This window comes from Polyodon spathula, chromosome 3 (assembly GCF_017654505.1).
Source record: "Polyodon spathula isolate WHYD16114869_AA chromosome 3, ASM1765450v1, whole genome shotgun sequence".
NCBI classification, from domain to species: domain Eukaryota; kingdom Metazoa; phylum Chordata; class Actinopteri; order Acipenseriformes; family Polyodontidae; genus Polyodon; species Polyodon spathula.
The window spans coordinates 19321567-19342174 of NC_054536.1; the positions used below are offsets into that span (position 1 = coordinate 19321567).

Here is a 20608-nt window from a genome sequence, read left to right on the forward strand (position 1 = left end):
GGATAACTCTGTAAATGTGAGTCAGTAAATATTTCAAATACAATCCTGCTGAAGTTTTAATGGGATATTATATATATTCTATTAGAATTCACAGCTACAACACCCATTTGTTTATTCTTAGACACTCATTCAATTTCATAGATCGCTTTGTTATTATTCTAGGGTTTCGCTGGTAATTTACTTTCATTATTATTTATTTCATAATTTATTAAAACTAGCTCTTTTGTTATAAAGCACAGTATGACACACCCTTTTTACATTTCATCAGCCTTTCTGCAAATGTATATGTGTTACATTCCCCAAGTATAGTTTCTGCAATTCTCTATTCTTTAGTTAAGGAGAAATACTGTAACTAGTACTAGAGGTTGATGCAATGTGGTGATCCGTAGGGCGGTGTCCTTTCAGACTTTTTAACAAGAGCAGATATTCTTCCAGTAAAATTGAATAATTACAGCTAGGCCAATTCTGTCCATTAATTCTTTAATTATTTGTTTTTCTTCAATGGCGATCCCAGTTAATGGAACACCTTTATTAAGTCCTTGAACAGTATTTGACTTTTCTTACAAGTCTATTGAATCACTTAAGGTTTTTTCTCAATCTTATTTGCAGCTGGCAGTTCCAGTTGTTATACACTGCATCCATTTCTCCCACTAACTAGACAAACCTCAGAGCAAAGAAAATCACTTTTCCTTGTAACCTTGATGCTCTGACTTTTTCAACTTACAAACATATCACATTATCAGAATTGCTAGATTGAATTGGAGGTTACAGGTTACTTTACCTACTATGATCCTACAATACCACAAGTATTCACTTGGTGATTGTGGGGGATGCCTACAAGGAGTACAGGGCCAGTGCTGACTTTCAGAGTGGTGGAATGCAGAAACACCCAGCAGGTTTATGCTCCAAGAGAGATTGGAACAGGAATACTCAGTTCTATGGAAATGGATAATCCTCTGAACGTTTTATTTTTTATGGGATTAATCTGTTAGAAACTCTGTATTCTTGCTTGCATTAACAAATCTGCCACTACACCAAACCATTTGAGGTAAAGGCTTCATATTTGCACTTTTACAAGCAATCCCAGAAATTTCCAGATGACCTCGACCTCCAACCAGTAACTTCTTTGCACAACACACAACACAGAGTTTGTAATGAATGGTATTTATCTGATGATTTCGGAATGTGGTAGGAGATGAAAAATTAGAAAAGTGCCAATTGGGGGAGGAAGGGAATGTAAATTGGGTGAATGAAAAGAGGGGGCAATGTATAATTCACAGTTGACTGAAAGGTTATGTAATGTATGAGTGGGGGGGGGGGGGTAAGTGCTTTGAAATGAGGTTCGAGACTTGCATTGTGTGGTGCACACATACATACCCGCACACATACACAGATTGATGCCAAATGCAGGCAGCTCTTTAATAAAAGTGTATCTGACAGATTTAAACTGAATTAGCTTGCAAGCTTTTATAATTGAGTTGTTGCAGAAGAGTGAACAGGCTGTAATGGATGGCAGCAGGGATTGGAGAGCCAATAGCTACATTCCCTGCTGCTGCTGCTGCTTGTGCACTAATACTCCTAATTGATTCACAGTTATTTTTATCAGGACAGTCTCATTGAGGGGAATCATTACGCAACTGTTGCTGTAGAAATTTTTTTTAAATGTTGCTTTTGCCTTGAATAAAAGCTTGTCTGTCTTCTCTTTGTTAACTTTGATCACTGCACCCCCAAAACCGCTGTGACAGGAATATAGTGGAGGCAGTACGTCACACATATAAACACACACATCTGAAAACCTCTTATTCATTTGTATATCACACTTACATGTTTTCATATATGTGGAAAACCGCTTATACATTTGGTATTAACATTATTCTGCCTACGTTATTGGCAGGATTGTGGGGATGTATGGAGGTGTCTCGACATCGGCCTGTTTGTCATGCTTATATTTTTACTTGTATCTTGGTAAATCAGTCAATCTATTAAACTTCACCATGATACAGACACCTCACTTGCCTACCTATTGACATTTAGACAATACTACTTACTCAGTTTTCATTGAATTATCTGTAGAGTAAGCACCTCCTGAACTCACCAGTGATAGTACAAGTTGTCAAAGTTAACCTAACCAATACTTTAAGCGCAGTACAGAAACCGGACCCCAGAGGACAGTTGGAAATGAAGTGGAGACAGTAGGACATATGACAGAGGATGGCACTTCTTAACTCGGGTAGTGATAGCATGTGGAATGGGTTACCTAGGGGTTATCTAGCTCTTTTGTTGATGCTGAGTCATTGGGATCCCCTGAGACCTATCTTGAGATCAAGCTAGGAACTGGATGGACTGAATGGCCTCCTCATCTTATTTGTAATGGTTCTTAAAACAAGGTTTTGGAGGAATTTCTCTTTTCAGTGAGTTCAGTGAAACGTGTCTGAAGGGACAAAGTGTTTCTGGCACTTTTACAGCACCAGCTTAACTCTGCTTTTATATAACCTTTATGCAACCGGGAGCAAGCAAGAGGAGTTTTTAAGCCTCGGATAATGCTGATTTTGTGTGTGTGTGTGTGTGTGTGAACTCAAGATAATAGTTTGCAATGTTACAGATTATAATATTAATACAACTCAAAATACTCTGCAATCTCACACATTCCTTACCACACCATGAGATTTAGATGTGTGTAAGGAATGGTGTGGTCTGCTTGAATTACATCATGTAACATGGCAATGCTGATCCACAGGGGGGCCTGGGAGACTTAAGTGATGGGATGGAATTGACAGCGATCTTTGAGAAGAAACAGCCTGCCATATTCCACTTTAGACAAATCTTTAGAGATATAATATCTCCGCATATATATATATATATATATATATATATATATATATATATATATAATATATATAATATATATCTATATATATATTGTACAACCTGGACTCCTGAACAATTTATCTGTTCTCCACATAACTGCTAAAGCAAGACAGCACACTTGTGGGCTTAAGACATCCTCCTCCTTTATTAGTTTGTTTACTTAACAGTTTGTCGTCTGTTTTAATCTCTGACCAATTTTGACATTGTCTGCCTAGAATCCAAAACTGCAAGAATAGCATCAGCAATCTTTAGAGCCTGTGCTGCGTGAAACAGATCAGCTCCAGTTTGCAGTGCTGGAAGCAGGATTGCTAATGCAGGGGGACGCACTGAAGATACCGGGAGTGCATGGAGGTAAAGGGATAAACCAGCCATTCTGAGTCATTGCAAAGCTGTTGATTTTATAGCGTCTTTTTTTTGTACTTGCTTTATTCTGTTGTGATGTCCGTTGCTGCAGGGATTTCCCTGTGAAGCGATTTGAAATGCAGAAAAAACAGGGATGTAGTTTTTTCCGCAGTTTTAACGAGTGTCAGAAGTTTTGGAAATGAGACTAGGATTGTTTTGATGCTTGTATGAAAGTGGGCCACTGCCTGCGCAGTTCTGAATTCACTCGGTGACAGCGAGTCACTGCTCACTCCTAACTGGAGCAGGCTCCAGGGGACTGTGCCTCGCTGGCTGCCTCTCCAAAAAGGGGGGAGGGTTATGAGAATGTGTGTGTTGTGTCTTTATCTGCAGCTTTTAGAGGAGCCAGGAGTTTGCCAGAACAGACGATGTTGCTTTTAAACCTTCTGTTGAGCTTTTGGAAGAAAACTAAACTTTACTTTTTTTTTTTTTAATAATAAATAAATAAAATCCTTCAAGTCGTTGTCTTCTAGTTTGAGGTATTGCTTTTAGCAAAACTTCTGTGCAGATGTAGTAGATGAGCAATAAACTGCATTGTATAGTTACCTCTGAGTTGTGAAAACTCAATTGCTACGATTGGTAGGTGAGTAACGATACACTAGTGTCACAGTACAATACGTACGGTATAAGTGATATGTATCCCGATACATTGGATGGACTACTTGTATGATGCATGCGTAATATAATAATTTAATGGTGGACTATTTATTGATACAGGGAGAGTATTTCAATTATGAAATACACTTGTTCTTCATTTAAGAACCATTTACAATGAGCGATGCTTACTATTATCTTAATTCTGTTGGACAAAAGATATAACACTGTCAATGGGATGCAGGGCCACCACGAGTAGCCACTGATCAGCTACAGTTGTTTTGGCGGGATATGTGACTGTTCACTAATTATTACAGTCTTCGAATCCCTTAAACAGCAACTTGCATCAAATGTTAAATGCAGTTATGTGGAGTGAGTCTGGGTTCTGTTGATCCCATGTTGAGTTATTGTCTTTTCTCCCTGTGTGTGTCTTGACCTGTCTGTGACTTCTCTGGAAAATTCTACCTTCAGTGGACTGAGCAGACTTCGTCATTCCTGTGACAATCATGTGACAAGCCGGCCTTTCGACTAGTCCCTCCTGTTCACCCTTTCTGTATATGTAGAGAACCAGTCCTGTGTCTACCCATACATACAGTGTATAATGTGAATTGATATTTACTTTTCAGAATAAGGCACTTAACAACTGGAGTTATATTTCCTGTAGTCATATTTCCTATATTTGCCATGTGGTGTTTTCAGCAAATGTTAATATATGCTTTGAATATAATTCTATATAGATATGTACACACATTCCCCTCCTTACTGTTTTATAGTGTATAATCATTCAGTTGGTTCTGGGTTCTGTTACTGCAATATGGGTGCATGATTTTTCTCTAAATCTGCCTTTACCTGGCTTTGAGCTTGTCTGGAGAACCCCAAGTGCTGGGTGCTGCAGTCTTCCACATTCCCTTCCTGTGATATGTGAAAGGCCACATTGTCACATGATTTGCATGGAATGAGGGAGGCTGTATTGTTCACTGCAGGTTCTTAGGGTCTCCAGTGAAGCTCAAAGCCAGGTAAAGGCAGATTTACAGAAATATGATAATCCCTCAATATTGGTGAAACACAACCCAGAATTATGTAAGGGAAATGAAAGAAAAAAAAAAAACTATTAATGTATTCTGTTCATGTTGTACGCATGGAAAAGAAATCTAAATGAAATAACTCAATTTGGAGAATTGCTTTCCTTAAATAAAGCTCAGGACATGTATTGCAACTCTGTGTAATTTGTAACAGTGCGATTCGTTCCGGATATTCTGTCATTGGATTTGAATGCATGAAAGATTAATAGATTTCTAGAAAGGATTTCCTCTGCAGTGTTGTATGTCAGTGCTGCAGTAAACTCTCAGCACTTGTTGTATACAATTCCTATCCAGCTCCATATAAAGGCCCTCTCTCTCATTGTTAAACCATTCTCTCTTTCTGTAATCTTACTCTATTAGGACTCTGATTAGCTGATTACAGAGACCGTCAGCTGTAGCTCTAGTTAAGCAGTCATTTGTTTTTAAGTGTAAGTGGTGCTAAAAGTCCTGGATTCAATAACAAGGCTTATTCAAATTCACAACGCTTGACAAGTAAACTAGCAGTTCAAAGCTTTGTAGTTTAAGAGGAACAACTAGAAAGAATGCGTAGGAAGGAGAACGGTGACATATGGAAGGTGTGACTGCACTAACATTTCAGTGGTGAGTAGGGCTGTAACGATGCACTAATGCCACGTTATGAGATCACAAGGCGATGTGTTTCCTGATATATGTGATGACCAGCAGTTCCCAGATTCCCCTTCTGTTCATGTTGAATCAGTGATATGAAGGGTGAGCTTGAAACTGTTTCTCTGGTCTGCTGTACAGATATGGGTGGACTTTCAGCTCAAAATTGCGTTATTTCACATGTTTCAAATATTTAGTACACGATCCAGTTTTAATTTAGTGTGTGTTGTAATTCTAATTATGCCAATGAGATCACGGAAAATGAAATGAGCCAATGAATTTAAAGAAAGTAGTATGTGTAATAAATTATCCAATTAAAAAGCTGCCTTATATTTAGCATTTCCGCCCAATTCGTGGCGGTATGTAAATATAATAATAATAATAATAATAATAACAATATATATATAATAAATAGGTACCTTGTTAATGCAAACTGAGTCGTGTCACGGTCAGCATTGTCTATGTTTAGAAGTCAGCATAGGGTTGCTAGATTTCCAGAGTGAAAAACTGGAACATATTTTTCATCAATTCATTGACTCTGTAGCAACGAAGCAGTTAAAATAACTGTACAATAATAACCTAATCATAACTTCAGAGTTAAACATCGGGTGTAATTATTGCAGATCACAACAAGCTATAGTTTTGTACACAGTACTTTCAGAAACAAAATGTGAGTACAATGGCAAGGACCAAAAAACATCAGGGCTGAAAACTGGGACAATCCCAGTTTCCCTGAGACTCCTGATAACACTGAGTCAGCAGCACTCAACAAATCTACATTTGAATAGATGTCTGAATAGATGTTAAGGTGATTGGCTACTCTTGTAATTACGCTGTGAATACAAAGTCATTACAGGCCACAACACTGTAAAATTACAAGACCCCTAAATAGAAAATACATAGGTCATTTACATTTATTTAAACAAAGTAAAATACTACTGTTCACTTTTGGCAGCAACCCACTAGAGCGCTTTCCTAGGCCCCAGCCTCTACAAGACTATACATACAGACGAGTTGCAGCCTTTTATACACTCCTGCATCACTGAAACCAAACTAAACGATCAATACCCACAGCTTCCTGTTCCATCCACATTCTCACATTGAAATTAACAACGGCTCAAAATTAACCCTTTCCTGGGTTAAGTTAATATTTATTAACAACAGAAGCAAACACTATTGAATATGTATAAAATAAAGTACACATCTGAATAGGAATATATAGATAATACTGTTACTGGATGAATTAGGTGTCATTTAGTCTGTGGAATATGGGAGTGAATGAAAACGGATATCGGTATAAAATAAACGACATTAATACATGTGAGGGGTTTCCACCCCTTGACAAGAGGTACGAAATGGGTCTTAAATTCGCTCTTCCCATAACAGTTGTATGCAATGGTTTCCTTTTGGACCTCTGCTTAGGAGATTGCCAGCAGTCTGTATGCCATCCTCTATTTAATCTGCAATGCTCAGAACTGAATGTGACATTTCTCGCACAATTATCTAAAATCTATTGAGTTTCAGACCTTGGTTCACTTGAGGGTTCTTTTGGTCTGCTTGGTGTGAGAAGGAAGAGTATTGGTGAATGCTGGCTCTGCAATGCAGAACGTTGGCATTGAGGTATGAAGAATGACAGCAGTATATTTAGAAAGGGAGCGCTAGAGGGGAGAGAGAGGCAGATGAAACTGGGTCAGAGACGGAGAGTGGGGAAAGCGTTGTCCTCTGTGTACCCTTTGCTCTCTGTACATTCTGTACAAATAGATTGAATCAAAGTAACTGTTAAACATTGCTGTGCATTCATCGCTGTTCTCGTCCTCAGCGTGTTCACTGCGTTACCATAAAGGTGTTGGAATCAAATACTCTCAGGATAGTCTAATGTGAAACAAGCTATCATGTTTTAAAATAAAAATACATGTTTACCATGTGTCTCTCTCAAAACTGCACATTTAAGACCTCTATATAACTAGGGGTCTACTTAAATTGCATAGAATTTACATACTTTTCCCAGGTAGGTTATGGAATAAAGTTAGGATTTTGCAGACCCATTAAATAAACCTAGGTAGATAATATTTCAGAGCACTGTAAAAGCCTAACAATAGTGATATTTCCTTTTTATCTAAACAGTGCTAATTAAAACAGTTACCCAAGGACATCTAGCATTCTTTAATAAAGGCAGTATATGCAGCACGCTCACTGTCATGTTGTTTATTATTGTTATTACTGTATTATTGGTACAGACCACTGGCTTTTTTTTTTCAGGCAAGTGTCTTTACAAGTTGTATTCTATGGTTCTCTCAATGAAGTTCCATTACAGTTGGTGTCCAGTAGAAATGAACCTTTTCACTGCCACCTCGTCTTTTAACCTTGTGTTTCCATGTTATTTCATGTTTATAAACCATTTGATCTGAAATGATTTATCCTTTAGATTATGCTTTGTTTTAGTTTAGTTTCTTTGGAAATGCACAGAGACGCTGTTTATTTGTAATATAACACCATTCACAATAGAAATTTGTGGCAAAGCGCTTCACATGAATAAAAAAAACATTGACAATTATTAATAAAAGAAAGCAAGAAAAACAAAAGAAAAAACACACAGAACAGTAAAACAAGGCAGAGAATAAAAGGAACATCGTTTTAGCGTAAAAACACTACATTATAAAAGTGTGTTTTTAATCTTGTTTTGGAAGCAGTGACAGTTTGTGCTTCCCTAACAGAGCTAGGCAGATAATTCCAGAGTTTTGGAGCCCTAGAACGGAATGCTCTACCACATTTGTTTTATTTTTGTTTGTTTGGTTTTTTTTTAATTTGTGGGACAGTAAGCCGCATGGCATTCTGTGATCTGAGTGGGCATCTAGTAATATATAGTATTTAAATATCATTTAAATATGATGGTACAATGCCATTTAATGCCATATAAGTTAAAAGCAACACCTTAAACGCTATCCTGAATCAGACTGTTAGTCCCGATTAAAATTCTAGCTGCAGCATTTTGTATAAGTTGCAGTTGAGATTCAACATGACTGTGAATACCAGAGAATCTTCTAGAAGATACAAAAGCATACGTCAATCTCTCAGTATCAGTGGGAAAGAATATTTTTCAATTTGGCAATATTTCTTAGATGATAAGAATACAATTAGTAATATTCCTGATGTGCCTCAAAAGAAAGATTTGGGTTGAAGATCCCACATACATTTCTCATTTCGTCTGTACATTCATAAGAGAAGCCACTAAGGAGTAAATCGTACATTTTTTTGTTGCTTCTGAGATCCCAGAATCATCACTTCTGTTTTATCTGAGTTTAGCATTAAAAAGTTTTCAAACATGTATTTTTTATGTTAGCAAGACGGGTACTCAAAATATTTACAGCCCAGGTGTCACCCTATTTCAGGGTAAATATAGCTGTGTATCATCAGCGCAACAATGAAAATTAACCCTATAGCTCTGGGAAAACAGAGTTGGGCCAAGAATTGAGCCCTGTGGGACCCCGCATATAACCTTCAAGAAAAAGAGAGATATCCTCTTCTATTTTAAGAAATTGCGACCTGTTCAAGAGATAGGATCGAAACCAAGACGGAACACAACCTGACAGTCCTACCACATTTTCAAGGTGATCAATTAAAACAGAATGATCAAGTGTCAAACGCAGCACTTAAATCTAATAGTATAATAACGGAAGGTGTGCCCGTGTCAGAGGATAACAGCACATCAATAACCACGCTAATAAGAGCTGTCGCGACACAAGCTGCACGGAACATGTCAAATTAGCCCAATATCGCGATTTTTACAGTATTCTTAAGAAATTTCATGCAATAAAAACCTCACATTAATGAAACTGTACAGCTCTGATGTGTTTCTATGTGTACTATTCGCCATGCGTCAGTGCTGTGCTGTGATTGTCATTTGACTATATGCAATCTAGGTGGGAAATTTAAAATACTACACACTTAAACAAGAAAATGGATGTCTCTAAAAAGTGTCTGCAACAGATCACGTAAAGCAATATCCAGCAGGAGTTTACACAGTGAAGGAGGTAAGCTCTTCTGTACGTCCTGCAACGTTACTGTAGATCACTACAGACACTGTGACTGCTTTACTTGCAAAGAAACAAAAGACGGTTATTTCCACGTTCCAAATGTCCACTGAAAACTGTGAAGCATGAAACACAAATTTTGACCTGACAGAGGCTGTTTGCGCAAATATCTCTCTTGAAAAATTTGACAACTAAAAGTAAATTCTTCAGACTGAATGGAGTAAATAAGCCTAGTTGAAACATGAATACTTGTCTAAAGTTGCCGAGTATCACAAGCTGGAGATTATGGAATTGGTAAAACAGTCTGGTTGCTTGTCAGTGGTCACTGATGAGTCGACTGATGCTCAGGATCAGTATAGGTTACACATTGTATTTGTTTTGCAAGACCTAAATGGTGAACCAGCATCTGAGGCAGAACTGAAAGCTGTCCTTACAGATACACTTTACCTACAGGCTGTTAATTACAACACCGTTTCACAAGCTATTGTAAAGTTCTTGAATAACTTTGACGTTGATTTTGATAATGTCAGTGCATGTATCTCCTATATTTGATGTTTAAAAAAATAATACTAATCTGTACACATAATTTATAAAATAGTTACATGGACATTCAGTGAAATATGATACTTTACAGTTGACACTGCTATGAATTTTAAAGAAAATTCCCGCAATTTTCATAGACCTTTAAAAACCCAGACTGGAGTAGGGATAGGATCTAGCGCACATGTAGTGGATTTTATGTTCTTAACTATATTAGCCAGATCCATGTGACTAATTGAAGAAAAATGCTCAAAAATGTGGATTAGTGTAGTGCGACCGAAGGTAGAAGTAGCATAGTTTGATGACGCACCTAACTTTGGTACATTGTTGAACATCTGCTTCCTAATGTCATTTACTTTTTTGTTAAAGTGATTTGTGAAGTCATTACACTTACCGATGATAGAGTTTGATTGGACAGGCTCTGGAGGAGGATTAGTTAACTTAGCTATAGACTGAAATAGAAGTTTAGGATTGTTCGTGTTTATCTCAATGAGATTTGAATAATATGTTTGTCTTGCTGAGGATAGTGCAGACCTAAATTTCAAAATATTATCTTTCCAAATTAAATAACTGACCTGAAATCTCGTAGCTCTCCATCTACGTTTTAGTTTGCGATAAAGGTTGTGTCTTACCTACCATTGGACCACTACGATTTTGACGATCTTAAGATTAAAGGGACTTCAATAGTAGGTTTGACGTCACACATGTCATTTTGTGAGTCGAATTCGTTACACCCTTTGGGTGCACTCTTCAGCTCTAAACCAACGTAACATATCGTACCAACTAACTACTATTAAGGGCGGTATTTTCGCACACAGCCGAACCTGCCGGTTAGTTCAAACCACAAGCCTTGAGACCCCAAAGATGGTCATCAAAACTTTCGACCAATTCGCTTGTGTGTCTGTTTTTTGTATTCTTTCTCACACCATATTTGATCCAATTTTTTTACTTTTTATGTTCGTCATACAGTCTAAGTTATATACTACAACATTGTCATTTAGACATCTGACTATTAGATGGCAAAAGCAAGAAGCTGCCTTCGCATAACCAATCTTGCAAACAACACATCAAGCGCATAGTTATTAAAGTTTTTTTGACATAGAATTGTCTGTCTGACTTTCTCACTGCAGCATAGAATTCCTGGTGGAGTCAGTTGAATTTGTGACATCATATTTATTTACATCATCGAGTTGGATTTGTTTGAATTTTAGGAAGTCAAAAAACACTGAAAGCAAAATTTTATGACAGTTTTAGTGTTTGCAGAATCTTTGTTTTGTAATATAATATATATTTGGTAATTCATTTTCTGTTGTCCAACATTGTGCTTTGTTGTGTGAAGAGAGGAAGAACGTTCAGTGTGATGACGTTATTTAAAAAATTGTAAAAGTTTTAACCAATCACATGCCAGAATTTTAAGGACAGCAGTGTAAGACGAAGTCGGTATGGAACTCTGAGGGAAGGACATCATCAGCAAGGGGCAACAGTGGGCGGAAGCGCATCCTTCAGGATTGTGATATTCGTGCATTAATTCGAAGTGCAAGGCAAAACAGGTGAGCAACTGCAGATCAGTTGACTGCAAATTTCAACCTGGGGCGCTAGCAGCCAGTCTGCCTAGAACTACACAGAGCGGGATACCATAGTCAGGTTGCAGTGCACAAACCGCTCATCACACCTGGCAATGCACGTTTGCGAGTCCAGTGGTCAATACCGAGCTGGAGAAAATATGGTCAGATGAATCACTTAATGTTCTCAACAAATACTGAGTGATCATCTTCACCCCATGTTGCAGCATTTCTTTCCTGCTGGGGGGGTGTCTTCCAGGATGACAAAGCCCCCATCGACAGAGCACATGTGGTCACCCAATGGTTTGATGAGCATGACACTAATGTTATCCATATGTCATGGCCTTCTCAATAACCAGATCTGAAACCAATCGAGCATTTATGGTATATTCTGGAACAACGTCCGAGACAGCGTTTTCCACCTTCATCAACCAGGCGTGAGTTGATTGACTTTCTCGTGGAAGAATGGTGCCGCATCCCTTCTGCAGAATTCCAGAGGCTGGTAGACTCTATGCCATGGTACATACAGGCTGTACTGGCCACACGTGGTGGCCCAACGCCCTATTAAGTGACTTTACATTGGTGTTTCCGTTTTTTTGTCCACTACCTGTATGTGTGTGTGTATATATATATATATCTCAATAACAATTTTGGTGAGCAGTAAAATAAGCTTTATTTAATGAGATGCTGGGAGGACAGGCAGGACAGAAGGAAAGCATCACTCTTGCTCACTCTAACAGCAGGTATTAACTGAAACCAAAATGAAACTATTAGATGTTTTGATACAACAAATACCTTTTTGTGCTGCATGTATTAGTGTTCATTTGTACAAGTTCTATTCAATGTACGGTGAACATACACATTGCATTGCTTTATCCCCCCTTTTAGACATTTGTTAAACAGTTTGTGTGAAGTCTATGGGGTTCAAGAAGTTGCCAAAACTTTGAAATACATCTATGCATTATAAAAATGTACACTGATATGAAACTTAACATGGTACAATAATGCACATGGTGACCGATGCGGATAGTGCTCTCATACTGTCAGAACATTTTCAATACTTTGCAGCAGCTTACCTACATGAAAACCATCTACTCTTATGCTTTTATTTCCCTAAGGAACATTTCATTTCAATGTGGAGATAAGAAGCAGAGGGGACATTGACAGGATTGATACTAAGTGGGCTGGATTGCACATACATTACAGTATGAATGAGGTCATGGCTGTGATCTACTTTCTTTAGTCCTGATACTTGATGAGTGGCAATATTAAAGCAATTGAAACAAGAAAATTGTCCATGCAGTACAAAACTGTTTAATATTGATGTCCTAATTACATTCTTTATCCCGTTTTGGTGTGACGGGTTTAGTCATACAGTACATAATGAAAATGTCCATCGTTCTTTTCAAATTCTTTTGTCCATTCAGAAGCAATCATCATTTGCCTGTACTTTGCAGTGATCCTGTCAGTTTTGTGGTCTGTGTGCCACTGCATGTCAGTTTATTGCCAGTCTGCTTCATTAGGACATATGCTTCTGTTTGTACATGCAGCTCCCTCCCCGGTGAAGTCAGATGCAAAGACTCCAGCACTGGTTCAGGAGGTGAAGACGGAAATACCAGCAGCAATGAAACCACAGCCGAGCCCCACTGTCAACCTACTTTCAGGTGGGTGCCATCTCCCTCTTTGGGAGCTGTCTCCTTCTGTGGGTGCTGTCTCCCTCTGTGGGTGTTGTCTCTCTCTATAAGAACATAAGAAAGTTTACAAACGAGAGGAGGCCATTCGGCCCATCTTCCTCGTTTGGATGTTAGTAGCTTATTGATCTCAAAATCTCATCAAGCAGCTTCTTGAAGGATCCCATGGTGATGGTGAGGGTGCCAGCTTCAACAACATTACAGGGGAGTTGGTTCCAGGCCCTCACAAGTCTCTGTGTAAACAAGTGACTCTTGTTTTCTATTCAGAATGCCCCTTTGTCTAATCTCCATTTGTGACCCCTGGTCCTTGTTTCTTTTTTCAGGTCGAAAAAGTCCCTTGGGTCATCATTGTCAATACCTTTTAGAATTTTGAATGCTTCAATCAGTTTGCCACAGTCTTCTTTGTTCAAGACTGAATAGATTAATTTCTTTTAGCCTGTCTGCATATGACATGCCTTTTAAAACCAGAATAATTCTGGTTGCTATTCTTTGTACTCTTGCATTTCTGTATCTCCCATATGGTGTTTATAATGCACATTTGTATTGCCTGCATGCAGTACCTTACACTTTTCTCTATTAAATGTCATTTGCCATGTGTCTGCCCAGTTCTGAATCTTGTCTAGATCATTTTGAATGACCTTTGCTGATGCAACAGTGTTTGCCACTCCTCCTACTTTTGTGTCATCTGCAAATTTAACAAGTTTGCTTACTATACCAGCATCTAAGTCATTAATGTAGATTAAGAATAGCAGAGGACCTAATACTAATTCCTATGGTACACCACTGGTTACCTTGCTCCATTTTGAGGTTTCTCCTCTAATCTGTACTTTCTGTTTTCTACATGTTAACCACTCCCTAGTCCACGTACATGCATTTCCTTGAATCCCTACTGCTCTCAGTTTGTCAAAAGCTTTCTGGAATTCTTTGCAATTATCCATTGTCGATGTTGTAGCCTCAAAAAAATCAAGGCGGTTAGTTAGACACGATCTTCCTTTCCTAAAACCATGCCGACTGTCTCCCTGGATACTGTTACCATATAGGTAATTTTCCATTTTGGATCTTATTATAGTTTCCATAAGTTTCCATATAATAGAAGTCAGACTTATTGGTCTGTAGTTACCTGGTTCTTTTTTGTTTCCCTTTTTGTGGATCAGTATTACGTTTGTAATTTTCCAGTCTGTCGGTACAACCCCTGTGTCAAGAGACTGTTGCATGGTCTTGGTTAGTGGTTCTGTCTCCCTATGCGGGTGCTGTCGCCCTCTGTGTGGTTGTGGTTGTACATCAGATTTACAGTGTTTCTTTTTTATTAGCTCTAAACAAGTTCCAGCTACTAGGACCCGGACGAGCTTAGATGGGTCGAATCCGCCTGTTGCTTTCATAGACTCGTGGCGATGTAATATATATTGACATGTCAACTGATGCTGTTTTTTTGACAAACATTACATAACATGACCTTTAGCACATCTATCTCAGCCAAATGCCACACTGGGTTAGTGCTAGCATTTTCCATCGCACAGATCAATCCTGTGATAGCACCTTCAATCAAACAGATATCCAGCTCAGAGATGCGTGTAAAAATGGCAAACCACGACTCATCCTGCCGTCAGTCGGAATGAACCTGCCAAGCTTCCTGTATAAGCTGTCTAGTCTGATGAGATAACTAACCTGCTTGACTTTTTTGAGGATGCAACCATGACAATGGATAACTGCAAAGCATATGACATGGTTTATTTACATTCCAGAAAGCGTTTGACTAAGTCCTGCATAAAAGATGAATTCTTAAACTGAATGCAGTAGGGATTCAAGGAAATCCATGCATATGGATTAGGGAGTGGTTAACATGTAAAAAACAGAAAGTACTGATTAGAGGAGAAACCTGAAAATGGAGTGTGGTAACCAGTGGAGTACCACAGGGATCAGTATTAGGTGCTCTGCTATTCCTAATCTACATTAATGACTTAGATTCTAGTATAGTAAGCAAACTTGTTAAATTTGCAGATGGCACAAAAATAGGAGGAGTGGCAATCACTGTTGCACCAGAAAAGGTCATTCAAAATGATCTAGACAGCATTCACAATTGGGCAGACACATGGCAAATGACATTTAACAGAGAAAAGTGTAAGGTATTGCACGCAGGCAATAAAAATGTGCATTATAAATATCATATGAGAAATACAAAATTGAAGAAGGAATCTATGAAAAAGACCTAGGAGTTTTTGTTGACTCAGAAATGTCTTCATCTAGACAATATGTGGAATCTATAAAAGGCCAACAAGATGCTCGGATATATAGTGAAAAGTGTTGAATTTAAATCAAGGGAAATAATGTTAAAAGATTATAATGCATTAGTAAGACCTCATCTGGAATATTGTATTCAGTTCTGGTCACCTCGCTACAAAAAGGATATTGCTGATCTAGAAAGAGTGCAAAGAAGAGCCACCAGAATTATTCTGGGTTTAAAAGGCAATCTATTCAGTCTTGAACAAAGAAGACTACTGATCTGAATCAAGCACTGAAAATTCTAAAAGGTATTGACAGTGTCGACCCAAGGGACTTTTTCGACCTGAAAAAAGAAACAAGGACCAGGGGTCACACATGGAGATTAGATAAAGGGGCATTCAGAACAGAAAATAGGAGGCACTTTTTTTTTACACATAGGATTGTGAGGGTCTTGAACCAACTCCCCTGTAATGTTGTTGAAGCTGACACCCTGGGGATCCTTCAAGAAACTGCTTGATGAGATTCTGGGATCAATAAGCTACTAACAACCAAACGAGCAAGATGGGCCGAATGGCCTCCTGTCATTTGTAAACTTTCTTATATTCTTATGTGCTAAAGAGGCCATATGTATAAACCAGGAGCAGAATTACAGAACAATTTTCTGACTTGCTTTCCTATCTTATCTTTCATGTCTAGGATAGGGTTTTTCCTAACTTGGTATTACAAAAGCATTTCCAAAGTCAGCAGTGTCTTCAATTTCCTAAGTGTCTGATCCTATCCTAACATGAGTTAGGAAATCCTATCTAATGCCAATCTTATCTGTAAACGGCTAGTTGAGTCTGAATAGAGCAGGTTACAGCTCGAGCTTAGAGTAACTTTCTCCAGAATATACATGTGCATCAGTTTTTATGTTATTGCGTCTAACCTCGATTTAAGTGGTGGCAAAGAAATGCAGGGCTCAAAATTGTACTTGGGTAGAGAATAAGGTTGGTAGGAAAATCAAAAAATATACATTTTGAAAAATTGGACGGTTTATGCCACGGGTGTCAAATATGCGGCCCGCAGGTCGGATCCAACCCCCGGAATGATGTCACTCGCCAAAAGACAAAGACAATAAATATTAATTACTGCTTCCTGCCTGGACCTTTGCTTAAACCAGCGCATCAACATCTGGAGCAAATGACTGTGCTGAGGATATCTTGAGTGTTAAGGTTAAGCCCTGTGTTAGTTAGTTGATATTCATAACGGAGAAAGTTTGCTGCTTCTCAGGATGCACTCTTTCAGCAGCTTTTAGTAGCATTTCTTCAAAAAAAAAAAACTCTACATCAAAAAATGGTTTTGAAGAAACACCTATTTTGTGAGCAATCACATAGCTTGCCTTAACAGCAGCATCACTTATTCTACAAGCATTAGTAAACATTGACTGCTGCTATTTGTTAACTTAACTTTCCTGTATATGTATCATATTTCTTGCCATGGTTTGCTTCATAGTCTCTTTTAATGTTGTATTATTTCACAACAGACACACGTTGCTTACAAATAAAGCACATTGTCTTTCCATTCTTTCCCCATTCTCTTGAAACACACGGCACTCTTGGTCCACATGAGGACACTTGTCACTACAGAACTTACAAATCAGAAGTAAAACCCTTGTTCTGGTATCACTGGTGTCGTAACTCGAACCAGCTGGTGCACTGCCGTCTCACCCACGTGATCTGCGTTTGACAGCAATCACAGCAACATGACAATTTGTGTTGCTCATGCAAGGGAACTCGCTGGAGGCATGTTTGCACACATGTTCTAGGAGATGACGTTGAGTGAAATAATCATTATCTGCAATTTAGGGGAATGTAAATATGTGGTTTAGGGTATCGGATCAGGCCCGCCAAATGAAACGAGTTTGACACCCCTGGCTTGTGCAGTACCAAAAAAAAAAAAACAGTCTCCCACTTTAAGCGAAACCAAACGAGGCAATACTGAAAATGGAAAGAGGGAGAACCAGAGAGGGTCCGTCCTCAATAACCGTCCTGAACCAACTAGAAGAAAGGATCCTTAGAATAATTGGTCTTGTGTATACCGAAGGTATATTCAGAGATAATCTACAAAAAAATCTAGTTAAAAACAATAAATAAATACCGGTATTTAAAAAAATAAATAAAATAATTTAAACGAAACAATACTTATTGAGTTTTAGTCATAAGCACCATTTTATTTTAATTAAGAATTCCAACACACAACAGTATCTCACAGGCTAAAATAATGCTAAAAATAAGAAAAGTACTGTGATGTTCGTGCCTCCGGTGTGAAAGTAAGTGTATAATTGTGTACATTAAAGAGTGCAAACCTGTATTTTTCCAGTTACATTACATATATGAGGCGCTGGTGATCGTTCAGTGGAGCATCTCGCTGTGTAATACAATAGCATGACAGAATCAACACAGAATACTTCATATCTTATTCCTCAGTAAAGTTTCAAATATGAATTATCGTAATCACCGACAGTAACCTAGGAAATGAACACGTTAGGAACGTTCTGTCATGTGCTATTTCCTATCTGAAATTAAGATAGGAAAATAAATTAGGAGAATATTTTCTGTAAAATCAACTCTCCTAAACTTGTAGTTAGGACGTTATTTCTCTGAAGATAAGATAAGAATGTCAGTTAGGATACTTTTCTAATATGGCCCCAGATCCATAAATAGCAGAACTTTCTATCCCTCTAGAGGTCAATTTGAGTTAGATTTAGGGGTGGTAATAATTGAGAGTTTATGTAAACACTGAGGATAACTCCTACTTTTGGCTTGCTTGTCTTTGTCAGTGGTTAAAACGTTTAGGCAAAATGCAAAGTGATTGGCACCCGGGTAATGTCTAAATGTTTAAACTATACTTAATATGCAGAAACTAGAACCAGAGGACTCAAAGTTGGAAAAAACTGACTAAGGACAGAGGGTTGGCGACACTTCTTTGCACAGAGAGTGGTGAGGGTATGAAATGGGTTACCTAGCTATGTTGTTGAGACGAATCACTTGGATCCTTTAAGATCCACTTGACAAAGTTATCAGATCAGTCAGCTGCTAGGAATCAGACAAGCTTCGATGGGCCGAATGGCATCCTCTCGTTAGTAAATGTTCTTATATGAGGGAGGCCTGCATACATACAACCTACAACTTGACAGTTTAGTCTTCAAGCTCATCTTGTTACACAGGGCCTATGTATTATATAAGTAGAGCGCAGTGAAAGGAACAGAAATCCTCTGATTTAACGTTTTGCTAGCCTTAATCTAACTCCTTGTTTCTTCAGATCTTGCTGCAGTACCACCGGCGAGCTCCACAACACCGGCCTCGTCTGCAGGGGAGCTCAAGGGGGGTGACGCTGCTGCTTCAGTCTCATTGAAGGAGCCGGCACATCAAACCACAGGTAGGAGTTGTGTATACTTCTGGTCATCATGATCAGCAGGGCAGTTACACTGCAGAGGCTAATCAACACCAATAGATTTAGATCTTTAGTGCCCTCTCATAAACCTGATTGTAGTATTGATTAGTTAGCCTGGCACAGAGAAAACTACACCACAGACATCACTGCTGACACATGCATGCATTTCTTTTTTTTTTTTGTATTGCTTTTTAATTCTGAATATCTGAACAGGATAGCACTACAGAGATGTAACTAATTGACAGAGTAGTTTCCCAGAACACACAGGCACACCGGAAAATCTTCCTTTGAATATTTCATTTTATAATGCACATTCTATTGTTTCTCTTATTTCCTTACATGGGACTTCGATGTGATATATTTTTTAATGGTAAAATGCCACAAGTTATACTTATGTTTTTCATCTAATTCAAAACTAAATAATGTTTCAATATACACCATTCTGATTAAAATCACAAGGTTGGTGGCTTGTCTTTCTTTTTCAGAAGCTGTGAAAACGGTAGATCTGAAACAGAATGTAGCAGTGGCCCCTGAACCTCCAGCACTAACAGAGAAGGCTGAGAAACCGCCATCGATCGTCCCCGTAGCTGAACCCCAGAAACCTTTTCCTACCGCTGAACCCCCCAAATCACCGGTCGCGCCAGTAACCGAACTCCTCAGCGCTGCAGCCAGCCCTGCGACCCAGCCCCTAAAATCATCACTGACGGAGGGAAAACGAAAGACCCCTGAAAATAACAGTGCAGAACCGGCAAAACCTCCTGTGTCTGAGCCCCTGAACCCACCAGACACGAAGCAGGCAGAGGCCCCTGGAGGAAGAGCAGGTAAGGTCTCCCTGTCTGTGCACTAAACACAAACGCCTCCTTGGTCGTTGTCTACCTGAACTACATATGGCAGTTCATCTCCTGGCCCCATATAACCTTGCATAAACCCCTTCTCATCCTCCGCCACTGTGAAGTTGGAACTTGCAGCTTTCAGCAGGTTTAGTAACTGAACTCTTTCAGGAGGTTAGGTAGCTGAACTCTTTCAGGAGGTTAGGTAGCTGAACTCTTTCAGGAGGTTAGGTAGCTGAACTCATATGGAGTTGAGAATCATTTTTATTTCGTATTGTGCATTCGTGGAGTTATGCCAGCAGCGAGAGGTCTGGCACATTCCCAGGGTCATTCAAGAAGTTAACTACCCAGGAGGTGATATCAGTCAGCTGTTTACCTCACAAGCTCTCGCGGGCCTGCAGAACACAGTCTGGCCTGGGCTAGTACGGGACTCAGTGAAGTCTTTGTTTGTCAGTAGAAGCTGAATGATTCTTTGTCCCCCTGTTCCTGCATTCTATTACCGCTCTGCTGATGTGATTTGTTTTGGGAATTTATTCTCAGCATATGATCGCTGGGTACTGTGTCTCCGTTGTCGTTTCCTCTGATGAAAGGCAAATCTGCCTTCCCTGCTTGACATGCCCTGGTACAGGAGGCATGTGACTTTGCTGTTTATTGTTATCTGGGTGACTGGTTAAAATCAGTATGTCTAGGCTTTGTTAGCTTTTATTGGAGCTCAATCAATTGTTCTTCTATGTT

At 38.9% G+C, this 20608-nt stretch overlaps 1 protein-coding gene across 13 annotated transcripts in view; it reads left to right on the forward strand.

The window, feature by feature from the left end:
* LOC121312817 (microtubule-associated protein 4-like) overlaps positions 1 to 20608 on the forward strand; it is a 128506-nt gene that overhangs the window by 53415 nt on the left and 54483 nt on the right. For 9 of the 13 annotated variants that reach the window (XM_041244615.1, XM_041244609.1, XM_041244603.1 and 6 more), the window contains 3 exons: positions 13251 to 13364; positions 18912 to 19028; positions 19529 to 19864. In XM_041244615.1, coding sequence (XP_041100549.1) covers positions 13251 to 13364; positions 18912 to 19028; positions 19529 to 19864 — 567 coding nt within the window. Of the gene's footprint in view, positions 1 to 3123; positions 3220 to 3755; positions 3851 to 13250; positions 13365 to 18911; positions 19029 to 19528; positions 19865 to 20608 lie in introns of those variants that run through there. The other 4 variants (XM_041244614.1, XM_041244616.1, XM_041244608.1 and 1 more) reach the window with 4 other exon arrangements.